General features: G+C 59.1%; 1 protein-coding gene across 6 annotated transcripts in view; it reads right to left on the reverse strand.

The window, feature by feature from the left end:
* Positions 1-13,124, reverse strand: part of CASZ1 (castor zinc finger 1) — a 183,646-nt gene that overhangs the window by 78,418 nt on the left and 92,104 nt on the right. The window contains exon 1 of one of the 6 annotated variants that reach the window (XM_040533265.1): positions 6,942-7,102. The exons of 4 other annotated variants lie outside the window; for them this stretch is intronic. In XM_040533265.1, coding sequence (XP_040389199.1) covers positions 6,942-6,990 — 49 coding nt within the window. In that variant the 5' untranslated portion in view covers positions 6,991-7,102. Of the gene's footprint in view, positions 1-6,941; positions 7,103-13,124 lie in introns of those variants that run through there. One more of the 6 variants, XM_040533266.1, reaches the window with a different exon arrangement.

Raw genomic sequence — 13,124 nt, forward strand, 5'->3', positions numbered from 1 at the left:
CAGAAGAAACTGGAACGGCAAAGCCTGGCGAGGTGGAGATGAGAGACAACTGCTTGAAGCGCACAGGCGAGCGGTTGTGTGCTTTCTTTCAAAAAAAACAGCAGGTGGTTTATGAAAAGGGCCCTATTCTTTATAGTAATTTGAGCCATATTTCATTGTTTGATAGAAAAATCATAATATTCATGACCTCCTTTAACTGGAAGAAGTTCACTCATCTGAACATCAGCCCACAGACAAATCGGGAAATGAAAAATACAGAGACCAAGATAATGGAAGGGAGGTGGAGAGGGAAGAAAAAAAAAAAAAAGGAAAGGAAAACCAAGGCAGACCCAAAGGTAGAATGGGAAGTCCAGGAGGGTGACAAAGAGTGAAGGGACTGTGGGAATGAGGAAACGAAGGAGGACATAAAGGAAGGCTATTTAGCAAGAAGAGTTAAATAGAAAAAGTCTGAGAAAAGCAAAAGACTGAAAACACAGCGAAAGGGAGCTTTCTCTGAAAGTTTCCAAGCACATGGATCAACTCTGCAGAACCTCCTGAGCTCCTGTTAAGAATATTCAGATGCAATCACAAACTAAAATCAGGCCCTCTCCCCAGCCTCTGCTCCCCCACCCTCTTCCGACCGGGTCCTCCTCTGCTAACATCTGCTGCCTGCCTTCGGGACATGCAGATGGTAATTACTGCAGGAGCAGCTTCCTCTCCTTTCCCTGCTCGAGCGGGGCCACTCGGAAGAAGGCTTCAAGTTGTGGAAAGCCTTCAAGTTGTGGAAAGCCACCGCACGCCCCCGACCGCGGGGCTGGGGACGCGGGAGCCGGGCCCGTGCCGAGTCTGATGGCACAGGGGGGGGAAGGTGGGCGAAGAGATGAAGACGTTTGTCTACAAAATACGCCAACGGAAGGAGAAGGAAGATCTGACGCCTGCCCACGGCGTTTGACCAGGCCCAAAGAAGGGAGGCCCGGGGACAAGCTGGCTGGAGATGTGGAGCCACCTGCGCTGCTCCTGGTCGGGGCCGGGGCAGCGAGGAGGAGGGGGCAGCCCTGGGCGGGGAGCGGATTCATCCCGGCATGGTGCTGGCAAACGCCATGCAGAGAGGTGGAGCTGCTTTAATGAGGAGATGCTTCTATGACTCAGGCCTCAAAGGGATTGGGACTTTATTATTTTATTTTTCCATAATAAATTATGCCCTGGGATGCCAGGTCCCGCCGGGTTTTTCTGGAAATACCAGACAAAAGCTGGTGTTGCTAGCTGGCTTCTGACAGGTTCCCAGGTATGGAAGCTGACAGTTCCTGCTTCTTCCCGTGCCCCGGCCCAGCCAGTCTCGGCAGAGGGGCCTTGCTTCCGACGGAGGCCTCGTGCCTCCCCGGGGAGCCTCCTCACGGGCCCACCACAGCCACAGGGACGCCGAGGTGCCCGCGTTGGGTGCTGCCAGGAGCAGGCCAAGCTCTCGCACGGCCCCGGCACCGCGCCCCGGCTGCAGGGAGGAGCGCTGCGCCCGACCCGCACCCAGCGTGGCCGGCAGCCAGGCCTCCTCGCTTATCTCCATCACTGAAGCGCCCAGCCCTGGCTCTGGGCTGCTCAGAGGAGTGTGATTATGCCCACTTTATAGATCAGGGAGTTATTCATCCCACACCGAAGCCTCAGACTCTGCCGCGTCTCGCAGGCCTTTCTGGAGCTCCCTCGGTTGGGTTTGGGCTGAGCTTGGCCCCAGTTCAGCTCAAAGCCTGGCTCTACAAAAATCCCCTGCACGACCACCTGCCTGCCTGCGGCCGTTGGGCCAGCCCAACGCCAAGGCCACCGCTGCCCAGGGACAGGCAACGTGCGGGGCACGGACCATGCCTGTCTCCTCCTGCTGCCAACGCCGACCCGCTCCTTGTCACGATGCCGCAGAGGCACAGAACCGGAGCGCGGAGGAAGGCGATGTCTTGAGAGAGCACCTGGAGAAGGCAAAGTTCAGCCCCAGAGCAGCCCCGGTGCACGTGAGTGTCCAGGAGCGTGGACGTGGGCGAGCGGCCGGGGCGATGCGCAGGACAGGGTGACGGGGACGTAGGTGTTGGGTGTGGGGAACACCTCCAGAAATGGTCCGGTGGAGCCTGGTGTTTTTACTGATTTCACAAGAGGCCCTGCTAAAATGTCACCTCTCCAAGAGCAAAACATGAGCACGGAGGTGAATCATCCTTTCACACCCCAAAACCAAGAATGGGTGGCAAAATTCTCTAGTGAGGCACCAAATCCTCAGGGGATTGCCATGAAGTGCACCCAGTGACTTCAGACTTCCCATCCTTTTTCCTTGTCTCTGCTTCTCCCCACCCCTCGCTCTCTCTTGCCAACCTACCTGGGCTGCTCAGCTTTTATTCCGAGCATGAAACTGCCCTAGGACTGGAAGCTTTAAGCAGTTTCCCAGCCTCCAGAAATTTGCTGGTTGTGTTTCTCCATGGCAAAGCAAACAGTTGCTCTGGTACCCGGCCACCACACCTAGCTCCCAAGTGCAATGGAAGAAAAGCCCAGGAAAGGCAGAAGAGGAGGACAGCAAATCCACAAGTGAGGAATTCTTTGGGAAATTCCAACAAGAACACGTTACATGAGCGAAGTGCATGGTTTTGGTTCACTGTAATTACTTTTCCCCCGAAAGGCTCGACAGGATCTTTTACTTTCTGGACTCACTATGGGAACAAAGGAGGGAAGCTGCTGGAGAACAGGGGAGCATGGGCCAGGACCCCCCGGCTAAAGCTGCGCAGAGGAGGAGGAGAAGCCGAAGCCCCAGGGGAGCGCCCCCAGCCCAAGGACTGTCCCTATCCACGGCAGCTCTGGGTAGCCCCTTGGGGACCCTCTTGTGCCCTCTTGGCCTTGCCCCCCCAGGTCCTGTTCCACCACCCAGATACATCCTCCTGTCCCCCGGCCCCCCTGCACCCCTCGGCTGGCCTGCAGCAGGAGGCCGACCGCTTTCCAGCCCGCAGGATCACCGGGATTAGAGGCAGCAAGTTTTTCTCTTGCTATTGATGTCTGTCTCCATCTCCCCTGCGAGAGGAAACGGAGCAACAAGGTCCTGGTCCAAGGGGCTCTCAATCCTCAAAATGGATTTTACCTGTCTCCGCAAGCCGCCGCCATCTCTCACCCCCCATTGCTTTCTCCCCAGGGAAATCAGTCTAAAAGGGGCTAATGGAACAATGTCCCTCTCTCTCCCCCCTCTCATTTTCTCTCTTTTTTTTTTATTAGCATTTGTGGAATTTATTCCCAAACTCTCCTAATCTTTCGTACACAACCATTTGATTTGCATAACCCAGCCCCCTCTCATAAAAACTGGCTGCTAGTTTAATTAAAAAATGTAAATTTGCTGTCATCTCGGGGCCTGGTGAATTAGGACGACATCGGCATTTTTTATTGCTGAAGACGTCCAAATTGATCCAGTCCGCATTGAACCGGAGGGGAGGAGACGGTGCCGCGTGGGACTTTTGGCTGGAGGTTCTGCCCCTCCCCTGCTCCCAGCCAAGCCTCCTCTGCCCCCTCTTTGCTTGGCGAGGTGCAGCTGAGGACGAGGTCGCTGCTGCTTCTCCCAAACCCCAGTTGGATGGGCCAGCGCGGCCTCGGCAGCGTCAGCACCCCCGGGAGCTGAGCCCTGGGTGGCACCAGCGCTCGCCAAGCCCTGGGAACGGCGGCGGCGGCCCTGGGAGGGAGGGAAGGCGCCCAGCTGGAGGTGGGAGACGCAGCACCTCCCGTGGGACTTTTCATTACTTTCTGGATACTTTCAACCGAGTTTTCAGAGGGAAACCTAAATTGCAGGCTAGGCAGCAGCCGAGGGGGATGAGCCAGTGGCAGAGGGAGAGCCACAGTGGCCACTGGGGCTCCCAGTGTGAGGACAACTGAGTGCTCTGGAAGCACCGGGAGTGGGACAGGAGAAACCCTCACAAATTCCCACCTTGGAGAGCCCTCACTGACAGTGGCAAGTGGGAAACCGAGTGGAAGCATAAATAGTTCCCAAAAAACAGAGAGAAACTGGTGGCACGGAAGTGGCACCTCAAATACTTGCTCCTTTCCAGCGGAGGTGTCTGTACCATTCACGGCTGGTTTCGGTGCACTTTGTCCCCCCCAGACACTGGTTTGCAGTGGGAGGACACAGCAGACCCCTCTCTATTACACGGAACAGGACCCAGCGGGCCATCGGCAGGACAGGGAAACAGCAGGGTAACTCGGGGACCCATTTTCTGGTCTTTCTGCAAGCTGCTGCTCTCCAGCACCGAACCAGCAGGAACACACCTACGGGCTTCAGCTGGCCTTGCAGCACACCCTTCAAGAAGTGGCTGGGCCCTGCTCAACACCGTGATGGTCACATTAATCCCTGCCTGGGTAAATAACTCTCCTACAGAAGGGTCTTCACTAGGTAAATGTAGGCAGCCGAATGCTTTGTGCCCACCAAACATCTCACAGGACTACGAGAGAGTGACCCGAGCACCCAAACAGACCGTGTGAGTCCCCGCAGACCATGAACTCTCACAGCAGTGACACCAACCTTGACCGAGCCAGCCTCTCGCCAAAAATCTGCACTGCCAAAAAAAAAAAAAAGAAAAAAAAAGCTGGCACGAGCCCAGAGGAGGTGTTCCTATCTGCTGGGTGTTTCAAACAGCAATAAAGCTTTCACAAAACAGTCACAAAATAACCCCTTGCGTGGAAAATTAGATGTTTCTCAACCTGTCCACCATAGGTTTCTCGGTGTCCATTCTGAGATCAGTTCCTGTAATCTCATACCAAAGATAATTAGGCTGGGGAACAGTTTCCCAAAGGAAGTGACAGGTGCCCAGTCACTCAAGATATTTACAACCCGGCTCGCAGAAAGTCACATGGAGGGAACATCTTGCCACGATCCTGGGTGGATGGACTCGGTCCATGAATTCCTTCCAACCCTTCAGCACCGTGAAAGCTGCCGGCCCTCGAAGGTCCGCGCAAGCGCTGCCTGAGCTGAGAAAGCCCTGGGCAGAGCAGACTGTCAGACCCCACGTACCCGGTCCCTCCGGGAGAGGAACCCCTCCGGACTCGCCTCTGCCAGCTGGCAGCTGGCGCGGGCAGCCCTCGGGCACTGCCTCCGGGGAGCCGCAGCCTCGGGGCTTGGAGAGGATTCAAGAGGCAGCGAGGAGGGAGATAAGCTGGCCCCAGCAGATAAGGGTTCGAGGTGGTGATTATGGGGCAGGTCTTTGCCCTGAGATCATGACAAGACGGGTTCACCCACACACAGACCGTAATGCTGACTTAAACAGATCTCCCAGATCCTCATTTCCATGGCTCTCGCTGGGGCCCTGGGTTCCCATACCCGAGCACTGAAACCCACGCTACCCGCACGGCAGTGGGAAGGACAAGCGTGTGGCTCTCCCAGGGCCACAAAGGGTCCCTTCTGGGGACACTCGTTGCCTGGGCTGACCCTTCTGGGGATGTGGAACACATCCAGAAGCCACCCCACCTCCCCTGCCCAGCCCGCGGCACCAGGCAGCTGCCGCCGATCCCATCTCCATCCCAGGACCTCCAGACGCTGGAGATCAGGGGCCGATCACTGTTTATGACTCTTGAAAGCGTTCGCCCTCCCGCAGTTTCACCACATCCTTAGCTCCTGGGCCGCCCACGCAGCCTCCCAGCTCCTTGATCCGGGAGGGAGCAGCCGCACGCCCACGGCCAGGCCCAGGCAGAGCCGGCACCGTCGCGCCCGCGGGTGGCAGCGCTCCCTGAGCCGCTCGCGCCCTGGCATCGGGGAGATAGATAAATAACGAGACAGACGACGACAAAATTATCCCCTCGATCAAAATATCTGGGTACATAGTTCAGGCCCAGTCAATCATCAACCAGTTTATTACCATCGTAGTCCTTATTATAAAAAAAAAAAAGGCACCACACACACACGTAGGCACGCACCCCGGTGCTAATTACCCCGACCGTGGCGCTCGCCAGCGCAGGCCTGGTTGGCCTGTCGCTGCCATTTAGGTTTTTGGTGGGGGAGAAGGGTTTAGGCCTGCTGGGGCAGCAGGTACGGCCACACGAGCGGGTTGTGGCCAAGGGATTCCTACAGCCCCCAAATTGAGGACATTTCTGCGTTGTGAGGGGCAGGCGAAAGCTTGCCCCAGGGCGGCCACGGCCACAGGGGCCGGTGCCGGAGCCTGGCCTGACACGCGACCGAAAGGACCGAAAGGCAGAGGGGTGGCCGTGGAAAGCTGGGGCCCGACACACGCCTGGTCCTGAGGCCTCGGAGCCCAGCGCCAGCCCCGGCCCCAGCCCGGGCGGCTGGAAGGGGTGGGGAGGTCCCGCACACCCCACACCGAAAGGACGAAAACAAACCCATCCCAGATATTGCCCAGGTTGGAGAGGGGAAAAAAAAAATAAATACTCATTAAATGTAATAAGCAGCCTCCTCGTCCGACACTGCCTTGTCCCAAATAAATTAAATTCCTTTTCATTTAGACAGCGCAGGAACCTGACCGGCAACCTTCACCGGCGAGACGCCGGGGCTTAGGAGGGGAACGAAATGAAAGAGAAAACAGCCCACACAACTCACAACAAACACAAGCGCCGAGCCGCTTCAAAACCCCCGAGAACTTCCCCTCCGCATCCTCGGCCCGGCCCCGGCCCCGGCTGCCGGGAAGCGGCGGAGCCGGCCCGGGGCTGCGGGGCTGGGGGCCGGGCCGAGGATGCGGAGGGGGGGACCGGGGCTCGGGGAGCGGGTACCGGGGAGCAGGGAGAGGAAGCCGACTTCCGTAAAGCGAGCGAAAGAAAAGCGAAAGAGGCTGCGGGGCCCCGGCAGCACCTGGCGCCGCCCGGCGAGCCCCCGGGAAAAGTTTTGGGGCGGAGGGGAAAGGGACGGAGCGGGGCCGGCACCGGGATGGGGACGGGCACCGGGGGCGGGGGGGGGGGGACCGGGACACACGCACACACAGCCAGAGCCGGGCGAGGGACAATTGTGCTGTACTTACCATAGTCGGAGAGCCGAAAGCCGAATTCACTTAAATAATCAACTTTCATAATACTTAATTAATACCTAATTGCGGCTGATTGCTCCCGAATAACAAGTTGTTACAGCCCTGATGTCATCGCCGTGCCGGTCCTCCCCGAGTCACTCGGGCAGCGGGGCCGGGGGCGGGCACCGGGCGCTGCGGGAGGCGGGGACGGGGACGGGGCCACCACGCCCCCCCCGGGCCCCCCCCGGGGCAGGGGCGGGGCCGGGGCCGGGCCGCGGCGGGGTCACCCCGGGGGGCGGCCCCGGGGGGCGCGGGGGGCTCCCGGCGGGGCACGGGAGAGGGGGAGGGCGGCCCCGGGGCCCGGTTCCTGCCCGGTTCCTGCCCGGTTCCTTCCCCTACTGGTGCCCGGTTCCCCTGCCCCGTTCCCTGACCGGTTCCTGCCCCTATTCCTGCCCGGTGCCTTCCCCTATCCCTGCCCGATTCCCCTGCCCGATTCCTTCCCCTATTCCTGCCCCCTTCCCTGCCCCGTTCCCTGCCCAGTTCCTGCCCGGTTCCCTGCCCCTATTCCTTCCCCTAATCCCTGCCCGATTCCCCTGCCCCGTTCCCTGCCCCTATTCCTGCCCGGTTCCCTGCCCGATTCCTGCCCCTGTTCCTGCCTGATTCCCCTGCCCGATTCCTGCCCAATTCCTCCCCCTATTCCTGCCCCCTTTCCCTGCCCCGTTCCCTTCCTGGTTCCCTGCCCCGTTCCCCACCCGCTACCCCCTCAGGAAATCACCTCCGCACTGCGCCGAGCCCCCACCACTTTATTATTATTATTATATTTTTTTTGCAGCGAATTTCCTCATTTTTTGTTGCTTTATTTTTCTAAGTGGCAAAGAATGCGAGGGAGGTTCTAAGAGGCGTGTTGGGTAAACAGAGATATAAGGCTCTTTCTTTAAAACAAACGAACAGATTATTTACCTGATTAAATAGGTATTTTGAGCAGGTTGGAGGCTGTTTTTGGGAACACACCGCGCTTGGCTCCGCGGGCTTGGCAGCGCGGGGAGCAGCCATGAACTCGGGGCTCCTAAATCCCTTTTATAAGCAGAACTCAATGTGTGTGTTGAAGGAGGCCAGCGCCATCACCCCACTGCCCAGATGGGGAAACTGAGGCACGGGTGAAGGAAGGGACTTGCCGAAAGCAGCCGGTACCGGCAGGCTCCGCGCCTGCAGCTCGGCCCCGACGCGGCTCCGTCAGGCCCACAGCGCCCGGGCGGCACGTCGGGCCGGAGGGCAGGCAGAAGGGAGCGGACAGGGGGTGTCGTTCACAAAAACCACAAGTATTTTGGCTTCTCCCGGAAAAATCTAAACAAAGCCTGGTGAAAAGGGGCCGGGCCGGGGCCAGCAGTGGCAGCAGGAGGCACGAGGGCCCAGGCAGAAGTGAAGGGCCTGAGCAGAGCCATGGTGCTGGGCCACCGAGTGAAGTCAGGCTAATGTGAAGCGGGCGAGGGATCAGCACCACTGCCTTCTAACCCCGCCACCTCCTCTGGCCAGCACGGGCACCTGGTGCTGCCTTCCAGGTGCTGCCCATCCACAGGACACGGTGACAGGGACGTGGGCCCAGCCAACGTCACCCTGGTCCCGTCGGGGCCTTGCCCTGCTCCCTCTGCCCGAGCAGGCACTACAGCACCTGCCGCCCAACGCCCGCCCCGGGAGCGCTCGCGCTGGTTAATCACCGGGTCTGCGGCAGCTCCGTTCGGGCCCAACGCCTCCGCCAGGTGCGAGGTGTGTGACAGCCACCCCGTCACCTCGCTGCGCCCCGCGTCACCCAGCCCTCTCCACGTTCACTTCCACGAACTCCGCGCTCCGGGGATCCTCCTGCTCGCCTCCGCCGCTCCCTGGGAGCTGTGGCGGGGCCGTGCCGCCGCCGCGCGCACGCGGCCCTCTGATCATACCTGTTCTTTGACACGCACCGGCCGAGCACCTCCACACGCCGGGATCCAAACCCTCCCCGCCCCTCCCAGCCCCATGCTCCCCAGCAGGGAACACCATGCTCTGCCCGCTCCCCTCAGCCGACACACACGCGTGCCCCTCTGCCGCGGCGCGTGGGACCCCCCTCAGACCCCAAAAACACCCCCCGGCATCCCCTCCGCCGGCTGCCCACCGTCCTTCCCACTCCTCCTGGCGGGAACAACTCGCCGAGGTGTTTTTTCAGGTGAAGTCCACGCCCTGCAGCTGACGCAACGGCGAGGCCCGATTTCCTATCTCACAGATCTCCAGTCACAGGATCAGGTTTTATTTCCCCATCCTCCCTCCTTTGCCTCTTACCCAAGAAAAGGACGCTCTTCCCCCTCTCGGAGGCTCCTTTGGGGACCCCATACCCCCTCCCCAGGGCGGTACGCCCCTCCCCTGCCATCATCCCCCCGGGACACAAAGTCTCTCAGGTCCCCGATGGCTCCGGCCACCCCATCGCTGGCAGCCTGGGGCCGCAGCACCCCTCGCCCCGCCGCGGCCGGAGCCACCCCAGCGGCGGCTGCCCTTCGCGGCAGGTGAAGCGCTCTCTCCTCGTCCCTTCCCACCCTCCCAGGGGCGTCGGGAGCTCTCGGTAATTAATGTTTGCCAGGTGCTCAGAGATCCTCAGATGAAAAGTGCAATGGGAGGGGGAAGGATGATTAATTTATTATTATTATTACAGTTTAATGCTTTCCCCGCAGACAGTGTGCCAGGGCTGAGCAGGGGGTGAGTCACGCTGATATGTGGGACATCCCCCTTTGTGCGTCTCTTTGTTTTTTTAATTTTTTTTTATGCTGAGCCCATTTTCTTGGCAGTTTCTCCCTCCCTTGCTGGAGCTGACCCCGGGGCCCGGGGCCGTGCTCTGGATTCATGTGGGCTCAGGGCGCTGGCTCGCAGATTGCAGGTTGGAGATCTGGCAGCACCGCGCTCCTCCTCCTGCTCCTGCTTGGGGAGTTTATTAGGCAAATGCTCTTGCCCTATTTCTGTAATTTTGTTTGATTTCTGTTTCGTCAAGGGAGGCGCCCAGAGGCCTCGGGGCCTGGGCGGCAGGAGCAGACAATCCGTGCTTTCTTTCCCTTTCCTCCTCTTTCCCTCCTTCCTTCTCAATTCAGTTTCAATCACATTATTGGCACACGGCGCCCCGCGAGCATTGCCAAAGCGGCTGGGCTGAGCCTCCGTGTGCCGGGCGAGGCTCTGCTGGCATCGCCTCGGCCAAGTCCTCCCCCTTGGCGTCGCTCGAGCGGTCTGACACCGGCTCCCCCCGTGTGGCCACGGCTCCTCCAGCCGCCCCCAGACCCCAGTGCCCACCGTTTGCCCAACGCTGCCCCTCTCTTGGCCACTGCCCAGGGGCAGCGACTGCAGCCTTGCGCGTCCTCCTGCTCCACAGGGGCTCTGAAGACTTGGGGGCAAGGAGTGGCAGGGGTTTGGATGCGCTACCAATTAACTACAGTTTACTACAGCGATTAAAAGTGCAGCCTGGGGATTTCAGGGCGAGGAGGCGAGGGGATAGTCCTGCCTGGGCACCACAGCCAGGGCAGGTCCTTGGCACTGCAGAGCTCTGCCTGCAAAGCCAGAAAGTGCCACCCTGGGCCAGCCCTGAGCTGTCCCTGCAAAGCCCTGAGCAGCACACGGAGCAGTGGGATGTCTCCGCAGCCCCACGACACCACGACCCGAGGGCAGGTCCCAGACCGGGCAGAGCCCTTGCTGTGGGGCACGGGGCACACGCAGAACCCAAGGGTGTTTTGTGTCCCAGGAGCCGCGAGCCAGCCTGTCCTGCACGCAGCAGGGGCAGTTTCCATAGCTTGGCTCTGGATTTGACTTGGGTCAAGCAGAACGGAGGCAAGAAGGAGCAAGGGCAGAGAAAGGAGACCCTGGGCTGCACTCAGCGGGGACCTGCTCCTCCGGGACATGATGGGAGCATCCCCACGGCGGGGACTCTGAGCCCCTCACGCACGAGCCACAGCGACGAGCACCCACAGGGAGCTGCCCACGCCACGCCATGCGTGCAGCCACGCGGGCTGGCCCTGCTTGTGCAACGAGGCCGCCGAGCATCGCCGCTACTGACACAGGGGACACGCGGGTGGCTCCATGCAAGCCCAGGTGCGTGCCAGCGCCGCATCCGCGTGGGACACGAGCGCCCGTGCGCGAGGACACGTGCGCGGCCGTGCGGCACTCGGGGCCCCGCGGGAGCCCTGGCCGAGGCCGGCGGGGTGCGGGGAGCAGCGGCGGGCGGGAAGTGTGAGGCAGACGCAGCGATTGCATTACTGCAGGAGCCCGGGCTGGCAGTGCCGAGCTATCGTCCCCGTAATCCTGTTAGCCAGCAATCTCCATTCCGAAAGAGCTTCATTTCTTTGTGAATATTTGTAAACTAGATATCTAATGGAAAATTATAGGAAAATTATAGTGAAATTCATGACGAAGAAATCCGATTAGCCCTAATTCAATTATGCCATCTTAGCCCACACAGCACATTTCCCATTTTTTTCCCATAAATACCAATGCCAGGGGTCCGGGTAATCAAATAAAATTGAAAATCATCTTCCCATTAAATTCAATTAGCTGCAATTTCTAAAGCCTATCAGAGATTTTAATTACTAAATTATAAAATTCTCCAATGCTAAATTGAAACTAAAAAAATTGCACATCCTTGTGTTTCAGAAGAAAAAAACCTAGCAGAAACCTTGAAAAATACCCTTCTCCTCCCATCAGCGCCCACGTGAGCATGGGCCTGGGGAGGCTTCATCAGAGGGCTGGTGGTGGAGGGACACGAGCCAGGCCTGGGGAAGAAGGCGGCTACCTGCGAGGGAAGAAGGCAGCAGCGGAGACCCGAAGCCCAAATCCAGCCCCAGGCACAGCACCACGGGCCGCAGGAGGGCCGGGGACAGGCTGGCAACCTCGGCAGAGCCTTCGCTCTCTGTTCCCCACCCGAGCTCCTCCGTTCGAGCTGGTTCCCCGCTCCTCCGCGCTGCTCTGCCAGAACGAGCGACGAGCCAGCGTGCTCCCGCAGCCGGCTCCCGGCCCAGGCTCTCTAGGAGCTGAAACGAGTTTTGCCTGCAAATGGGCTCCGTGGGGCAGTCCCTCGAGTCTCGGTGTGCCAAACCCAGGGCAGGAGAGCTGGCGATGCCCAGAGGGAAGCAGGAGGGCAGATGCTACCTTTGTGCTTCTGATAAAGCTTCTTGAATAACAGCCATGCAAGCCTGGTCCTGACACTGAATTAAGGGAAGCTGGAGCCCTCAGCAAACCGATTTAGCTTGGAGCACTACTCCAGCAAACACGTGGGATGTTCGGGAGCAGGGGGACGTGATCACCCTCCCCTGATAGCGTTCACAGAGGCACCGGGCAGGCAAGCCCATCCCTGAACTCTTCTTTATTCAACAACCAGCCCAAGCAGGCAAAGGGGGAACCGACAAAGGCTGTGCCTACAGATGCTCTCTCCCAGCCCTGCATCCCCGGGGACCACCACGGCACAGCCAAGTGTCGAGGGGCAATTAACTGTGCGAACAAGCAGTGGGAGGAGAAGCTCGGCTCTCCAGTCACAATACCTGACCCTCCGCGAGGCAGCGAGGGAGGATTTTCTGACACCGCTTTTATGCTGGAGCGCACTTTTGTGTGGTACCCTAAAGGGTTTATTCATGCGCTACCAGAAACGAGCCCAGTTTCTAGCGCGTTTCAGCTTTAACTAAGCGCTCCAGCTGCCCCGAACCAGGCCGATACTCGGTTTAATTTACTGGGCGCCCGAAAGTTGCCAGCAGGGAGTTGCCCGCAAACAGAACAACAACAAAAAAGTTAATGATCTGGGCTTTTTCTTTAATAAATAGGCAAACTGGCTGAGCCGGATTGTTGGCTGGGATTCGTCTCCCCTTTATCACCCTGGAGCTTCTGTGACACATTCTCCAAATCATCAGCATTTTGCAATTTGAGGTCGTTACCAAATACTATTTTTTTGCCAAGGAAGGGAGAAAAATAAATTAATAATTAAGGAGCCCAAGCAGGGAGAGGCTGCGGGTTGGATGGCGCTGCCACCTCCGCGGGGATTGCTCAGGCACCTGGCGCCCGCCCAGCGCGCACCTCGGTCGCCGGCTCAGCCTGGAATGTGGTGCTGGCACCCGGGTGCTACTGGATTTTACTACGAATTAATCAAAGTCTCTTCTGCAAACGTCTAACGCTAAATCACCGCTGGCTGAGCTTCAACTGCGATTCCCCCCG

This window comes from Cygnus olor, chromosome 21 (assembly GCF_009769625.2).
Source record: "Cygnus olor isolate bCygOlo1 chromosome 21, bCygOlo1.pri.v2, whole genome shotgun sequence".
NCBI lineage: Eukaryota > Metazoa > Chordata > Aves > Anseriformes > Anatidae > Cygnus > Cygnus olor.